A 16,843-nucleotide genomic window follows, 5' to 3' on the forward strand; every position below is an offset into this window, starting at 1 on the left:
ATAAAGGAGATTGTGACTGCTCTGAGACTCTGAGATTTGGTGTGGAGGGCGGGATATAAATCCGATATCATCATCATCACCTGCTGCCTGGATCTTTTCACAGGGGATGGCAGGGATCGAACCTGGGACCTTCTGCATGCCAAGCAGAGGCTTTTCTATTCAGCCATGGCCCCTCCCTCATTCAAGGAAATTGATGCCCTTAACGCTACCTGGGCTGTGCCCAGTGCCTGTGTTACTGACTGAATAAAGCAGAAATTAACAAACGGTATTCTCCATCGTTGATTTATGGACAACAGCTTACCCATCGATCCAAAGAGGAAGAATATGTTTTTTGATTAATTCCAAGATTGCTTCCAGCCACACCCAAAATGTAAAAGATTTCCCTGGCAAGTGTTCCTGTTTATAAAACAAATCACAAGACAGCCCTTTAGGTCTTAAGCATTGTACAAATACCATTTTTAAATATCCAGAACCAAATAGCTATTCGGTTCCAGAATATTCGTTTTTTTCCTTCCCCCACAATCCCTCCACCCCCCAGGGAAAAACCTCTTTCCCGTTCTTCCTCCTACGGATCTTTTGGTAATTTTGAACACATGATTTTTTTTTATCATATCAAAGTGATGTCATCTGAGATCCCAGTGTGTCATTCCCTGGGCATTTGCCTTTCCTGGGGTGCGGCCAGACGGACCACTTAAAGCGAGAAGGAAGAGCCTTTTTCTGGACCGGGGCAGAAAATTCCGATGTGGCGCCGTTCACACGAACGGTCGTATAAAGAGTTGGTCCCGTTAGTGAAAAGCAGTTGATCGATCACACGGTGATGGTGATTTCTGGGAGGAGGGGGGGTCCATTGAGCATGCGCCCAACTGCTTGGAGCTGGGAAATCAAACATTGCTTCAGCGGCAGTGGGGGAAGGGGGAAAGTTTCCGGAATTAACGTTGCCGATCCAAACCAAGGCACTGGCAGGAATTATTTTCCTAGAAATTGGCAGTGACAATGATATCTTGAAATCCTCACATTGAAAAAGAAAGGTTTTTTTCCTGTTCTGAAAAGTGGGATAACGTTTCCCCCCCCTCCGATCCTGTGTTGACTGGAGAAGCAGAAGCGTCATCTCAGATTCCCGGATGATCTGGCAATGCGCATGTCTGCTGGGTGGGAGGCAGTATCGCGCGTGAGCTGTCCAAACAACAAAAAGCCGATCTTGTGTCGCTGTTTTGAAAAAGGGCCGGACTTTATGTACTGTCAAATTAATGCGCCATTCATGCGGAGCAAGTCGGGATGATAACAACTCCACATTGTTTGACAGATGTGAATATCTGGACGTTCACTTTAACTCCGCATGGGGGCCGTGGGTGAGTCGCGGTTAATGTTCCGTCTGACCGCACCCCTGGACACTTCCCAAAAAAATTTAACCATGTGCTGCCCTGGTATTTTAAATCATTATATGCATGTGGTCCTACCCTGTTGGCCATTCATTCACAGGCTACAGACTACACAGCCCCTCTGTATGCAATTCAATGGAAAATACTAGAGACTTAGACCGATTTACCACTAGCCTTATGCTGCTCTCACGCTCCTCTCCTTTGCGGAGCTTCCATCAGATTTCACACTATCTGCCCCGGCTTCGCCTTTTTCGCACGGCAAACAGAAACCGTTTTTTAGAGGATCTCGTTCGCTGTGCAAAAAAGGCAGAGCAAGTTGCAGCCCCCGGGGCAGACAGTGTGAAATCCAACGGGAGCCCCGCAGAGAAGAGGCTATTGAGAGCGGCGTACGGCTAGTGGGAAATCGGTCTTACTTTTTTGTTTTTGAACGAAAGCTGGGAATTCAGAGAACATGCTGTTAAAACGTTATAATGATACCAAGAGGCCTCATTTTGGGCAGGAACTCACAGGAGCAGAGCTCTGGAATCTCTAAATTTTATTGTGCTCTTTCTTTCTTACTTACACCTTCCCCCCCCCCCAAAAAAAATACTTGCTTCTGGGCTCCATTGTTCAAAACCCCCTGTGAGAATTTTGCTGAACTCTGACAAACGTTAAGAACATAAGAGAACATAAGAACATAAGAGAAGCCATGTTGGATCAGGCCAACCTTAGCACTCGTTGGTTTTAAAGATGCTTTCTTTGTATTTCTCCCATAGGATCCAGGGAACTGGGCAAAGGAAGCTCTGGCTCTTTCCCTCCCCCGCCCCCCACCCCCGGGGACCAGGAGGAAGAGGAGCCTCAGCCAATGGAGAAAACTGAGGTTTTGCTCTGTAGCTCCTGTGCGATTGAGCAAGCCTTGCAAAGCAAGCTGAGACGCAGAAGAAAACGAGAGAGAGGGAGAAGGAAGCAGGTGACAGCCAGTTGCTCAGGGGCCTGATAGGAGAACTCTGAGGGCCTGATTCTGCCCCTAGGCCGCATGTTTGACACCCCTGGCATAAAGCGTAGAAGCTCCCCTTTTCAAACAAAAAGCTGAGAAGAGGGACCCGTTCCTTGCAGCATGTTCCTGAAATGTTATGAACTTTGACATTTTTCAGCTCTGGTCTGTTTGGGAATAGGAGGAGGGAAATCTGCCCACCTTCAAACAATGGTGTTCGTATACGTGCACTTTTACCTCTGAAAGGGGGCTTGTGAGAACAGCACACAAAAGCTGAACTGTGCTTGAGGGCATAAACGAGCCATGGTTAAAAAGATGTGTAGGTAACCAACGAGAAGAAAACTAGTGCCCTGAAATTGATCAATAAAGATGCACCTTACAGAACTTGGACCAGGAAAGCTGATAATCGCTGTAGATCACTTGCTGCCCTAAAATTTAAGAAGGAACAGATGTGAGGCCAAAAGTCTTTCCAAACAAAGTATTGCAAAGCCAAGAATCATTTAAAAAAACCCAGCAATAATTCTCAACCGGAGCTAAAGCATAAACACTAAAATGTCAACGTTGTTGAATTGCAAAGAGAAAACGGGAAAAGGCTCACTATGCTTCATTAAGGCAGCTCCAGGTGGGGTACCACGAGGGGCTGAAGCAGCGGAACAACGTTTGATTCCAGTGGCACCTTGAAGACCAAGAAAGTTTTATTCTGGCAATAACCTTTCATGCATACGCGCACATCTTCAGATACAGCTCTTGTATCAGAAGAAGTGTGTTTGTACACGAAAGCATATACCTAGGAGAGAACCCTGCTGGTCTTAAAAGTGCCGCTGGAATCAAACTTTGACCGATTCCCCACTAGCCTTACGCCGCTCTCCTTCTCTTCGCTGTGGGGCTTCCGTTGGATTTCACGTTGTCTGCCCCGAGGCTGCACCTCGCTCCGCCTCTTTCGCCCAGCAAACAAGATCTTCTAAGCGAGTTGCAGCCCCAAGGCAGGCAGTGTGAAATTCGACAGAAGCCCCACCGAGAAGAGGAGAACGAGAGCGGCATAAGGCTAGTGGGGAACTGATTTTTGTTTATGATCCATTAAGACAGTTTCAGTGACAGTTAATGACTCATTGATGACTACGAATGAACGATTCGCTAATAATCTGGTGGCATTAATTGGACACAAATCATTCCTGGCTCGAGACGGGGCACAGCTTGGCTTCCGGGGGTCAGCAGTATCTTTTTGTAGTTCCTACCTGTAAGCTTTTCCGCCAGCGTGCCGAGTTGATCGGCGTTGAGACCGCGGCCGATGTAGGAGGAGAACTGCCAGCTCAACACTTCCAGGAGTTGATTCAAAGGGATGGCGGGCGGGTTATTAAAGAAAGCCAAGTTCTGCAGCCAAGAAAGGGTTAAATATTTATTATGACAACTCCGTAGGGTTTTCAAGGCAAGAGACATTCAGAGGTCGTTTGCCATTGCCTGTCTCTGCGTCGTAACTCTGGACTTCCTTGGGGTCTCCATAAGAACAGAAGAAAAGCCATGTTGGATCAAGCCAGTGGCCCATCCAGTCCAACACTCTGTGTCACATAAGAACATAAGAGAAACCATGTTGGATCAGGCCAATGGCCCCTCCAGTCCAACACTCTGAGTCACATAAGAACATAAGAGAAGCCCTGTTGGATCAGGCCAATGGCCCCTCCAGTCCAACACTCTGTGTCACATAAGAACACAAGAGGAGCCATGTTGGATCAGGCCAATGGCCCCTCCAGTCCAACACTCTGTGTCACATAAGAACATAAGAGGAGCCATGTTGGATCAGGCCAATGGCCCCTCCAGTCCAACACTCTGTGTCACATAAGAACATAAGAGGAGCCATGTTGGATCAGGCCAATGGCCCATCCAGTCCAACACTCTGTGTCACATAAGAACATAAGAGGAGCCATGTTGGATCAGGCCAATGGCCCATCCAGTCCAACACTCTGTGTCACATAAGAACATAAGAGAAGCCATGTTGGATCAGACCAATGGCCCCTCCAGTCCAACACTCTGTGTCACACAGTGGCCAAAAAAACCCAGATGCCATCAGGAGGTCCATCAGTGGGGCCAGGACACTAGAAGTCCTCCCACTGTGCCCCCCCCAAGCACCAAGAATACAGAGCATCACTGCCCCAGACATAAGAACATAAGAGAAGCCATGTTGGATCAGGCCAATGGCCCATCCAGTCCAGTACTCTGTGTCACACAGTGGCCAAAAAAACCCAGGTGCCATCAGGAGGTCCATCAGTAGGGCCAGGACACTAGAAGTCCTCCCACTCTGCCCCCCCCCCCCAAGCACCAAGAATACAGAGCATCACTGCCCCAGACAGAGAGTTCCAACAATGCGCTGTGCCTAATAGCCACTGATGGACATCTGCTCCATACGTTGATTCAATCCCTTCTTGAAGCCGTCTATGCTTGTAGCCGCCAACACCTCCTGTGACAGTGAATTCCATGTGTTAATCACCCTTTGGGTGAAGGACTTCCTTTTACCAGTTCTAACGTGACTGCTCAGCAATTTCATGGTGTGCCAACGAGTTCTTGTATTGTGAGAAAGGGAGAAAAGTCCTTCTTTCTCTGCCTTCTCTGTCTCATGCATAACCTTGTCAACTTCTATCCTGTCACCCCACAGTCGACGTTTCTCCAAGACCCCCCATTCAAGTACCAGCCAAGGCCGACCCTGCTTAGCTTCCGAGATTTGACAAGACCAGGCTAGCCTGGGCTATCCAATTAGCTATCCGAACACACATCTGGAGCAACGTTTCCTCTGAGCTGAGCTAGTGTGAGCTAGCTCACAGTTTTTTAGCCTCCAGCTCATACATTTTTGTCTTCGCTCGGGAAAAATGGCCCCAGAGCACACTAATTGATCCAGGAGCTCGCAACTTTGATGCCAGCAGCTCACGAGGCAGAATTTTTGCCCACAAGACTCCACAGCTTAGAAGGAACATTGCCCCCCCACACCATACACACCCATTCTGGAGCACTGTAAACGCATTTCCACTTTGGGAACCATCTTGATCTCCTACACATGATGAAAAACTTCCTGCAGAATTCAATAAGCGTAAAAGGCACCTACAGGAGGGAAGGCGGTAGACATTCTACAAGCAGAACCAATATAGAACCAGCCTAGACACCCAGAGGTACAACTGCTCCACCTACTGGACAGGATGGTTCTATAACCAGTAGCTAGATCCAAGTGGGCAGGCGTGTTGGTCTGAAGCAGTAGAACAGGGGTGGCCAACGGTAGCTCTCCAGATGTCTTTTGCCTACAACTCCCATCAGCCCCAGCCATTGGCCATGCTGGCTGGGGCTGATGGGAGTTGTAGGCAAAAAACATCTGGAGAGCTACTGTTGGCCACCCCTGCAGTAGAACAAAGTAGGAATCAAGTTTCACCTTTAAGACCAACCAAGTTTTATTCAGAACATGAGCTTTCGTGTACTCCAAGCACACTTCATCAGACGAGGAATGAGGAAGTGTGCTTGGAGCACACGAAAGCTTACGTTCTGAAAAAACTTGGTTGGTCTTAAAGGTGAATTTGACTCCTACTTTGTTCCAGTACAACAGCTGCACAGGTCAAAAGGAGCCGGACTGAGGAAAGATAAATTATTATTTAAACAGAAATACCTAATAGGTTTTTACAGCTACCTCAGATTCTTCATATCCATAAGGACATAAGAACGTCAGAAGAGCACGGTTGGGTCAGACCAATAGTCATATGAACATATGAACATATGAAGCTGCCTTATACTGAATCAGACCCTTGGTCCATCAAAGTCAGTATTGTCTTCTCAGACTGGCAGCGGCTCTCCAGGGTCTCAAGCTGAGGCTTTTCACACCTATTTTCCTGGACCCTTTTTTGGAGATGCCAGGGATTGAACCTGGGACCTTCTGCTTCCCAAGCAGATGCTCTACCACTGAGCCACCGTCCCTCCCTAGTCCATCTAGTCCAGTATCCTATCTCACACAGTGGCCACCCAGTTCCTTTGGGTGGCTAGTAACAGGGCAGAGGGGCTGAGGCCTTCCTAAGAACATCAGAGGAGCACGGCTGGGTCAGACCAATAGTCTATCTAGTCCAGTATCCTGTCTCACACAGTGGCCACCCAGTTCCACTGGGTGGCTAGCAATAGGACAGAGAGGTTGAGGCCTTCCTAAGAACATCAGAAGAGCCCTGCTGGACCATACCAGTTAGGGTCCATCTAGTCCAGCAACCTGTCTCACACACTGGCCAACCAGTTCCTCTGGAGGACCAAAAAGAGGGCAGAGAGGTCAAGGCCTTCCTAAGAACATCAGAAGAGCCCTGCTGGATCAGACCACTGGTCCATCTAGTTCAGCGTCCTGTCTCACGCAGTGACCAACCAGTTCCTCTGGAGGACCAACAACAGGACAGAGAGGCCAAGGTCTTCCTAAGAACATCCGAAGAGCCCTGCTGGATCATTTTTTTTATTTATTTATTTATATTTACATTTATATCCCGCCCTCCCCGCCTAGGCGGCTCAGGGCGGCTAACAACATTTCACATATTTAACAAAGGATAAAGCTTTAAAATTTAACAATTAAAGAAATTAAACATAAAAACCAGTTAATTAAGTTAAAATATTTAAAATACATAATTCATTACATAGAATAAATCTGGCAGCAGTAAACTTGTTTGGCGCTGGTTCTGCCAGTTTAGATGGTTCCATAATCGTATAGTAGATGGCGGCTCCTTATTCTTAGCAACTCAGCAGATATCAGCATAGGCTTGCCTAAAAAGAGCGGTCTTGCAGGCCCCGCGGAACTGGTCAAGGTTCCGCAGGGCCCGCACTTCCTCCGGGAGCTGATTCCACAGTACAGGAGCCGCGGCTGAGAAGGCCCGAGTTCTGATATTTTGAAGTTTGACCTCTCTCGGCCCAGGGATAGTCAATTTATTTTTGCCCATCGACCTCAGTGCCCTCTGGGGTTCATATGGGGAGAGACGGTCCCTTAGGTAGGCTGGTCCTCGGCCATATAGGGCTTTAAAGGTAATAACCAACACTTTGTACTGGACTCGGTAGGTAATTGGCAGCCAGTGCAGTTCGCGCAGTCCCGGCCGTATGTGCTCCCATTTTGGGAGCCCCAATAATAGCCTGGCCGACGCGTTCTGCACCAGCTGCAGCTTCCGAGTCCGGCACAGAGGTAGCCCCAAGTAGAGGGCATTACAGTAGTCCAGTCTTGAGGTGACCGTTGCATGGATCACTGTTGCGAGGTCGCGACGCTCCAGGAAGGGGGCCAACTGCCTTGCCCGCTTCAGATGGAAGAATGCTGACTTGGCAGTGGCTGCTATCTGGGCCTCCATTGACAATGAAGGCTCCAGTAAAATGCCCAAACTCTTTACCTGGCGCGCGGGTTTCAATAGCGCGCCGTCGAAGGTTGGGAGAGCTATTTCCCCTCCTAGAGCGCCGCGATCCACGCAAAGGACCTCTGTCTTCGCTGGATTCAACTTCAGCCCACTCAACCTGAGCCACGTCGCTACAGCCTGTAAAGCCCGATCCAGATTCCCCGGGGCGGAGTCGGGCCGGCCGTCCATTAGCAGATAGAGCTGGGTGTCATCAGCATATTGATGGCAACCCAGCCCAAACCTCCGGACAATCTGGGCAAGGGGGCGCATATAAATGTTAAATAACATTGGGGAGAGAACTGCTAGAGGTCTATCCAGTCCAGCTTCCTATCTCACATAGTGGCCAACCAGTTCCTCTGGAGGACCAACAACAGGACAGAGAAGCCGAGGGCTTCCCCTGGTGTTGCCTCCTGGCTCTGGGATTCAGAAGATTAGTGTCTCTGAATGTGAAGGTTCCCCTCATTCATCACAGCTAGTACCCATTGGCAGATTTATCCTCCTTGAATCTATCGAATCCCTATTTAAAGCTGTGGCCATCATCGCATCCTCTGGCAACAAATTCCATATTTTAGTCACTCTCGGTGTCAAGTAGCATTTCCTTTTGTCCATTCTGAACCTACTGCCCATCAGCTTCATCAAATGCCCTTGAGTTCTAGTCTTTTGAGCCAACTCTCTCCACCCCGTGCTTAATTTTAGCAAGCTCTATCATGTCTTCCCCCTTAGTCATCTCTTTTCTAAATGGAAAAGTCCCGGATTCTTCAACATTTCCTCCTAGGGAAGGTGCTCCAACCAGGGGTGGAATTCTAGCAGGAGCTCCTTTGCATATTAGGCCACACACCCTTGATGTAGCCGATCCTTTAAGAGCTTGCAAGGCTCCTTTCTGTAAGCTCTTGGAGGATTGGCTCCATCAGGGGTGTGTGGCCTAATATGCAAAGGAGCTCCTGCTAGAATTCCACCCTTGGTTCTGACCCTGTAATCCTCTTGGTTGCCGTCTCCACTTTTCCCAGCTCTGCAGTGTCCTTTTGGAGATAACGGTGACCAGAACAGCATTCCCCATTAGGCAACACCATAGAGAGAAGCATTACCCCATTGGTTTGTTTTATTCTCAATCCCTTTTCTAAAAATCCCTAACCGTTTGCCCTTTTTACAGCTGCAGCACAAAAGGTTGACACTTTCATTGAGCACTCCCCTACGTCGCCAAGGACACTGATGTTTTGTGACCCACCTCCACGAGCTTTTCCGGCAACGCTAGGCAGAACCTCCAGCTTGGAAGACAGACAAGAAAGCACTCACAGAAAGGTGTGAATGCAGGAGGAAGAGAAGAGGAGGAGGAGCTCTGAGAGAGCTGTGACTGCCCCAAGGCCACCCAGCTGACAGCATGTGGAGGAGTAGGGAATCAAACCCGCTTCTCTAGATTAGAGCTTGTCACTCTTAACCACTACACCAGTGGTATTTTGTCCAGGCAAGTCCTGAAATCTCCAGCATCGTGTGTGTTCAGGAGCCCCGTGGCACAGAGTGATAAAGCTGCAGTGCTGTAGTCCGAGTTCTCTGCTCACAACCTGAGTTCGATCCCGGCAGAAGCTGGGTTCAGGTCGCCGGCTCAAGGTTGACTCAGCCTTCCATCTTTTCGAGGTCGGTAAAAGGAGGACCCAGCTTGCTGGGGGGGATAGCATAGATGACTGGGGAAGGCAATGGCAAACCACCCCGTAAAAAGTCTGCTATGCAACGTCACCCCAGAGTTGGAAACAACTGCTGCTTGCACAGGGGACTGCCTTTACCTTTCTTAAGGGGTGTGAGTCAGTTTGGTGTAGCGGTTAAGTGTGCGGACTCCTATCTGGAAGAACCGGGTTTGATTCCCCACTCCTCCACTTGCACCTGCTGGGTGGCCTTGGGTCAGCCATAGCTCTGGCAGAGGTGGTCCTTGAAAGGGCAGCTGCTGTGAGAGCCCTCTCAGCCCCATCTCACAGGGTGTCTGTTGTGGGGGAGGAAGGTAAAGGAGATTGTGAGCCACTCTGAGTCTCTGTTTTTGAAAGGGCAGCTGCTGCGAGAGCCCTCTCGCCCTACCCACCTCACAGGGTGTCTGATGTGGGGGGAGAAGATATAGGAGATTGTAAGCCCTTCTGAGACTCTGTCCTTGAAAGGGCAGCTTCTGGGAGAGCTCTCTCAGCCCCATCCACTTCACAGGGTGTCTGTTGTGGAGGAGGAAGGTAAAGGAGATTGTGAGCCGCTCTGAGTCTCTGATTCAGAGAGAAGGGCGGGGTATAAATCTGCAATTCTTCTGTGTGTATGTGTGTGTGTGTGTGTGTGGAGGGGGTTTGCAGGGAGAAGGCGAGAAAGAGCTGTGTTCCCATGGACAAGCTCCATTGGACCAATGCTTATCTTTTCTGATCATGAGATGTATTACAACTGACCCCAGAGAAAGAAAGAAAAGGATGCACCAAATCTACCTGAGGTTCATTCGTCGACAGGTTGTACCAAATAATGGAAGCCCAAGCGTTAGGGAGCTGGCTGACGTTGGAAATCATCACAACAGGTAGAGAACTCACCTGGTGGAATGAAGACGCAAAGGAGGTGAGGAGACAATATTTTTAAAAGGAAGGCATTCACATTGTTGTTGGAATGTCAGGAAAATATGGCATGGAAACAGGCTGTGCAGTGGACAAAGGATCGGTGCTGGGGGTTTCGCCACCCCAGGCAAGGCCCCGCCCTCTCCCTCCAGTGAGGGAGGGCCCACAGCAGCGGCCCAAATTGGACCCCGTTTGCACAGAGGGCTCCTGCTCCTCTGACCGAGTCTCAGGCGGGCGAAAGAGGACATGGGCTGGCTGGTGTGGTGGGAGGGGGCACCTAGCTTCTCCCCATAGGCCATGCAGCGCCCTAGGCAGCCACCTAGATGGCCCACATGCCAGCCATGAGTGGACAAAATCGTGAAGGAAGAATTTCTGCAGGTAGCCATACTGCTAAAGCTCTGTTTCCTTTGTTGGATTGCAGCATTGCCGGGGCAGTTGCCAGGTGAGCAGGAAACTTTGGACTTTCCCCTCCCTTTTCTGTAGTGGCCATCCCTCACCATCCAGTTGTATGTGTACATTTTTAAAACTGGCAACTGAATATCATATAACTATAACCATCACTGTATCAGGTTCTATGAATTCCCAGCTTTTTTTTAAAAAAAAGTATGTTTCTACCCCTTTTCATTACAGACATATAAGGGGAAAGATGATGAACAGAACTAGATTGCCATGCTTCATGTTTATGGTTTTTATCTTTTGGCTTTTTTCTTCTTTTATTTATTTTGTGTGTGTGTGTGTGCAGGGCACAGAGAAGAACAGTGAGGCTATAGGAAATTTTACTGGGTACAGGACTATGACTGAAGGGAAAAGTCCAATAAAATATTTAAATGGGGGGTGGAGGGGGAAAGACCAGCAAAGTTTTATTCAAGGTATAAGTTTTCGCGTGCATGCATACTTCCTCAGATACATGCCCATGGAAACTCATACCTTGAATAAAACTTTGTTGGTCTTAAAGGTGTCGCTGGACTCCAACTTTGTCCTGTTGCACAAACAAGTACTTTCTAAGGTTTGTCTCAGCCCTCTTGCAGATAGTTTCCCCCTCCCACCGCCCACCCCCCCACACACACTTGGGTCATCCTCTGAGGGAAAATTTAAGCGGGACAGCCGGCAGCTCCTTCCTCACCAAACCACAAGGCCCAAGTTCAGAGACAGTGAAGAAAGAGTCTTTTGGTATACAGGAGAAGAATAGAGTTGCAGTGCGGCACTGTTGGGAAATGCACGCATGAGCATGTGGTTTCTTTTCACGCGGTCCGTCCACCCTCCCAATATTCTGAGAGGACTTACTTCCAAGTCTATGGTTAGCCCGTACAAGCAGACCTGCGTTTCAAAGCTGATGGAGTGCAGCTCTTCCGTTACCATTTGAGGGCCCTGCGGGAAGAACAAGAGATGATTTCATTTCTTTTTTTTATTTTAGTATATTTCTATTCCACCCATTTCCCGTAAGGCTCATGGTGGAGCACAACATATAATGAGATAATAAAATATAACAAAGCATTTTATGAACAGTCAACTCTACAGCGCTCCGAAAGTTTCCATCATTAAATTAGTTTTTTAGAAGGGGATGAAAGGGTTGTGGACGGACGTGAAGAATTCTAGAATGTGGAATCGTAACTCTTCTGTTAGAAGAGGGGGCATAAAAACAACTGAAGCTTCTAACTGTGCCATTCTAGGCCGTTGCACTCTTGAGAGCCTACTGATTCCAGTGGATTTAGGAAGGTGTAACTTCATCAGGGGATAAGTGAAGTGGTACAGTACCGCCTGATCTCATCAGATCTTGGAAGCTAACCAAGATGGGTACTTGGATGGGAGACCACCAAGGAAGGCTCTGCAGAGGAAGGCAATGGCCAACCACCTCTGCTTCTCAGATCTCAGAAGCTAAGCAGGGTCAGTACTGGATGGGAGACCCCACGGAAGACTATGTAGAGGAAGGCAATGGCAAACCACCTCTGCTTCTCAGATCTCAGAAGCTAAGCAGGGTCAGTACTTGGATAGAAGACCACCAAAGAGGACTCTGCAGAGGAAGGCAAGAGCAAAACACTTCTGCTTCTCCCTTGCTTTGAAAACCCTCTGGGGTCACCTTAAGTTGGTTGCAATTTGAACGCACGTTACACACACACACACACACACAACTCCATCAGAGTTCACAGGCTAAGCAGCCCGTATAGGCCCTGGTTAGTACTTGGATGGGAGACTACCAAGCAAGACTCTACAGAGGAAGGCAACGGCCAACCACCTCTGCTTCTCAGATCTCAGAAGCTAAGTAGGGTTGGTATTTGGATGGGAAACCACCCAGGAAGGCTCTGCAGAGGAAGGCAACGGCCAACCACCTCTGCTTCTCCCTTGCTTTGAAAACCCCCTGGAGTTGCCACAAGTTGGTTCCAATTTGAAAGCACTTTACACACACACACGTTTTTCAGAGCTCAGCGGCTAAGCAGAATTGGCCCTGGTTAGAACTTGAGACCACCAAGGAAGACTCTGCAGAGGAAGGCTGTGGCAAAACCACCTCTGATTGTCTCTTGCCTTGAAAACCCCTCGTCGTCACCAGGAGTCAGTTGTAACTTAACAGCACTTAATTATTATAACTCTGCCTAGGCAATTCAGAATCCTTTTACATTTCACAATTTTATTTATATTAACCACCCAGGATTTTAAAAGTTGTGCAGTGTTTTATTACTCTTTTGTCCTTTTTTTCCTATTTTTTTTAAAGATTGAAAATTACCCAAACTATCCTTTCTAGTGGTGAATTCCAGCAGAAATAATAGATTCCGATCCTCTTTCTATCTTGAAATGCTGCTCTTATCATGGGAAAGGCGAGAGAAAATCTTTGTAACTTATAGTGGGCTTCGAGGCACTTTAGTTGAGGGGCCCCTAGCGCAGTGGAAGAGCCTCTGCTTGGCATGCGAAGGTCCCAGGTTCAGTTCCCGCCATCTCCAATTCAAAAGGACCAGGCAGTAGGTGATGGGAAAGACCTTTGCCTGAGACCTGGGAGAGCTGCTGCCGGTCAGAGTAGGCAATACTGATTCTTGATGGACCAATCACTGGGAGGAGCTGTGGCTCAATGGTAGAGCACCTGCTTGGCATGCAGAAGGTTCCAGGTTCAATCCCCGGCATCTCCAGTTCATAGGACCAGGCAGGAGGTGATGGGAAAGACCTCAGTCTGAGACCCTGAACATATGAACATATGAAGCTGCCTTATACTGAATCAGACCCTCGGTCCATTGAAGTCAGTATTGTCTACTCAGACTGGCAGCGGCTCTCCAGGGTCTCAAGCTGAGGTTTTTCACGCCTACTTGCCTGGACCCTTTTTAGTTGGAGATGCCGGGGATTGAACCTGGGACCTTCTGCTTACCAAGCAGATGCTCTACTACTGAGCCACCGTCCCTCCTTAAAGTCAGTATTGTCTTCTCAGACTGGCAGTGGCTCTCCAGGGTCTCAATCTGAGGTTTTTCACACCGACTTGCCTGGACCCTTTTTAGTTGGAGATGCCAGGGATTGAACCTGGGACCTTCTGCTTACCAAGCAGATGCTCTACCACTGAGCCACCGTCCCTCCCTGGAGAGCTACTGCCAGCCTGAGTAGACAAGACTGACCTTGATGGACTGAGGGTCAAATTCAGTGTAAGGCAGCTTCATTACACATTCATTTCAAATACAGATGCACCCCCCCCCTCCCCACCCCGCAGATACTGCTATGCATTTTTGCCTTGCGGGTTTCATGTGCCATAAAATGACTTAACCAGAAGGGGGAGTCCCAGAGCTAATTCTCACTTTCACATCAGTGCGAAGTAGAAAAGAGCCAGCGTCCAGGAGCACCTTGACGATGAGCTCTTGTGAGTCACTAAGCACATCTTCAGGTATCTGAAGAAGCGAGCGAGGACTCCCAAAAGCTGCTGCCCTGCCACAAGTTTTGTTACTTTTTAAGGTGCTTCTGGACTCTCGCTCTTTTCTACCGGTGCAGACAAACATGGCTGCCCATCTTGTTTTTATCAGTGGGAAGGAAACCACGGGTGTTTTTACATTCAGTTTGATCCAGAGTTTCAGAGTCTTCAAATCGCCTGCTGCTGTTCCCCTTGAATTATTTCCCTTTTACATTGGTGGACTTGCTCTGCTCATTTTGCGTAGCCAAACTTCTATATTTCCTGCTGAAAGCATTTCAATTGGGTGGGTGGGGGGGGTGTCTCTGATCAGAGGACAGCCGGAATACCAGTGCTTAGTTAAATGTATGCGATTGCAGTGTCAATACTGCAAAAACAATGCTAATTCAAATCACAAGATGAGGCAAGCAATGATATGTAAAAATTTCAAGTGCTGTCAGTTCTCATGCAAATGACTGCACCTTGTGTTGGCTCTTGGAGGAGTCTTTTAAAACGCACGAAAACTTCTACAATACGAGTTTGAAACGCCTGTAGAGAAATGACCGGATCAAAACTAGTTTGGAGAAAAATGTTGCAACAACAGCGCCAGAAACTCATCTCACCGAAACAAATGTAGTTGCTTCGGGCTGCAACGATGCAAACCCGTTGTGAGAACGTTAGGTAATGTAAAAGGTGAGTTTCCAGTGCGGTGATAGAGAGTCAAAAACTGCCAATGTAAAAACACCCTACGAGTATTACTCTTGAGTATAGACCCTGTGCTACTTTTAGTTTATTTAAGAAACAGATTATCTAACCAGGACTTTTTTTTTTGAAGCAGGAGCTCCTTTGCCTATTAGGCCCCACACTCCCTGAAGTAGCCAATCCTCCAAGAGCTTACAGGGCTCTTCGTACAGGGCCTACTATAAACTCCAGGAGGATTGGCTATGTCAGGGGTGTGTGGCTTAATAGGCAAAGGAGTTCCTGCTACAAAAAAAGCCCTTAACTGGGTTTCAGTTTCCTATATTTTACCCACAAAATTAAAATGTTTTGACCCAGGTTTGGGAGTTCATCCATACAGGGAAATAATTCCAAATGCTGAAATTTTAATTAGGCATGGCATACCACAACGGCAATCCCAATCCACAGAGATGTTTCTTCTTACCTCAAATCCCTTGTTTCCAGCACACGACTTCATCTCTTTCGGTTGCTGAGAAGATGGAAGATTAAAACCAAGATTAGCAGGTTGAAAAGGGCGCACTGACTGAGTGGCGCTCTAGCCCAGGGGTGGGGAACCTCCGTCCCGAGGGCCGTATGCGGCCCTCGAGGTCACTTGGTGTGGCCCTCGGGGATTGCTGGGCTGAACTGAGCCATGTGGCAGCCCCCCTGGGGCCTGGCTGGCCAGCAAGGATCGTGGGGCCCAGCTGTGCTGTGCAGCAGGCTCCCCAGGGCCAGGCAGGGATCACAGGGCCCAGATGTACTGTGCGGCAGTCTCCCCGGGGCCTGGCCGGCCAGAATTGCTGCAGGGCCTGGAAAAGTTACTGTCACCGTTCAGTTGATTTTCCCAGAGGGTGTGGCCTAATATGCTAATGAGTGTGTGACCTAATATGCTAATATTAGGGGATGTGGTCTAATATGCTACTGAATTCCTGCTGGGCTTTTTCTACAATAAAGCCCCGGACCTCTGCATTTGCCTAGGGCGGTGGGCCGTGTGTGTGTGTTTGCGTGTGCGTGCCAGATTAGGCTCTCCCCACATGACTTCAAATAGAAAAAACAATTATTTGCATTAATTTTGCTGGCCTGAATTGTTCTCTCGGTGGAGCCCTGTTTTTTAAGTTGATCATTTTTTATGGCCCGCGAATGATGTTATAAATATCCATATGGCCCTCGGCAGAAAAAAAAAAGGTCCCCCACCCCTGCTCTAGCCACACTTCATAAAGTCCTCGTGTTTATTGCGGAACGAAGCAAAGACCTTGTGTCCTCTGAGGCGATGGGAGTTTTTTACTGTCTGGACTGGCCTAAACTGCAAAGGAGTTCCTGCGACAAAAAAAGCCCTGATAAATGCGGGATTTGCTGCTAGAGGAGGTCGTGATCGCCCAGGAAGAAGCAACTCTAAAAGAGGATTTGATCGATTCGCGGAGGATAAAGTCTGTCAGTGGCTACTAGCAGCCAGAGGATGTGGCGATGGCCACAGGAATAGATAGCTTTAAAGGGGGGTTAGATAGTTTCATGGAGGATAAAGTCTGTCAATGGCTTCTAGCCCTGGTGACTGAGGGGAACCTCCACATTCTGAGGCACTCATCCTCTGAATCCCAGTGCCAGATGGCAACATCAGGGTCAGCCTCGGCTTCTCTGCCCCATTGTTGGTTGGCCACTGTTTGAGACACTGATAAGAGTCCACGCATTTAACCGCTACACCAAACAAGAACACAGCTCCCTCTGAAATCATCGGCATCAGGGCTTTTTCTGCAACAGGAACTTCTTTGCTTATTAGGCCACGCCCCCCTGATGTAGCCAATCCTCCAAAAGCTTTACAGGGCTCTTCTTACAGGGCCTAATGCAAGCTCTTGGAGGACTGGCTACGTCAGGAGGTGTGTGGCCTAATATGCAAAGGAGTTCCTGTTACAAAAAAAAGCCCTGGTCTGCACCATCATAATTAATAAAAACACCGCCCAGGGCCGGATTAAACCCTGCAGAGGCCC

At 48.5% G+C, this 16,843-nt stretch overlaps 1 protein-coding gene across 1 annotated transcript in view; it reads right to left on the reverse strand.

Moving 5' to 3' along the window:
- The window catches only part of STAT4 (signal transducer and activator of transcription 4), a 59,054-nt gene that overhangs the window by 14,892 nt on the left and 27,319 nt on the right, over positions 1 to 16,843 (reverse strand). The window contains exons 11-16 of the mRNA XM_060256936.1: positions 15,307 to 15,351; positions 11,576 to 11,659; positions 10,172 to 10,270; positions 3,588 to 3,723; positions 2,728 to 2,780; positions 302 to 396 (exon numbers count right to left, since the gene is read on the reverse strand). Of these exons, the coding sequence (XP_060112919.1) occupies positions 302 to 396; positions 2,728 to 2,780; positions 3,588 to 3,723; positions 10,172 to 10,270; positions 11,576 to 11,659; positions 15,307 to 15,351 (512 nt within the window). The remainder of the gene's footprint in view (positions 1 to 301; positions 397 to 2,727; positions 2,781 to 3,587; positions 3,724 to 10,171; positions 10,271 to 11,575; positions 11,660 to 15,306; positions 15,352 to 16,843) is intronic.

This window comes from Heteronotia binoei, chromosome 16 (assembly GCF_032191835.1).
Source record: "Heteronotia binoei isolate CCM8104 ecotype False Entrance Well chromosome 16, APGP_CSIRO_Hbin_v1, whole genome shotgun sequence".
Classification (NCBI taxonomy): Eukaryota; Metazoa; Chordata; class Lepidosauria; order Squamata; family Gekkonidae; genus Heteronotia; species Heteronotia binoei.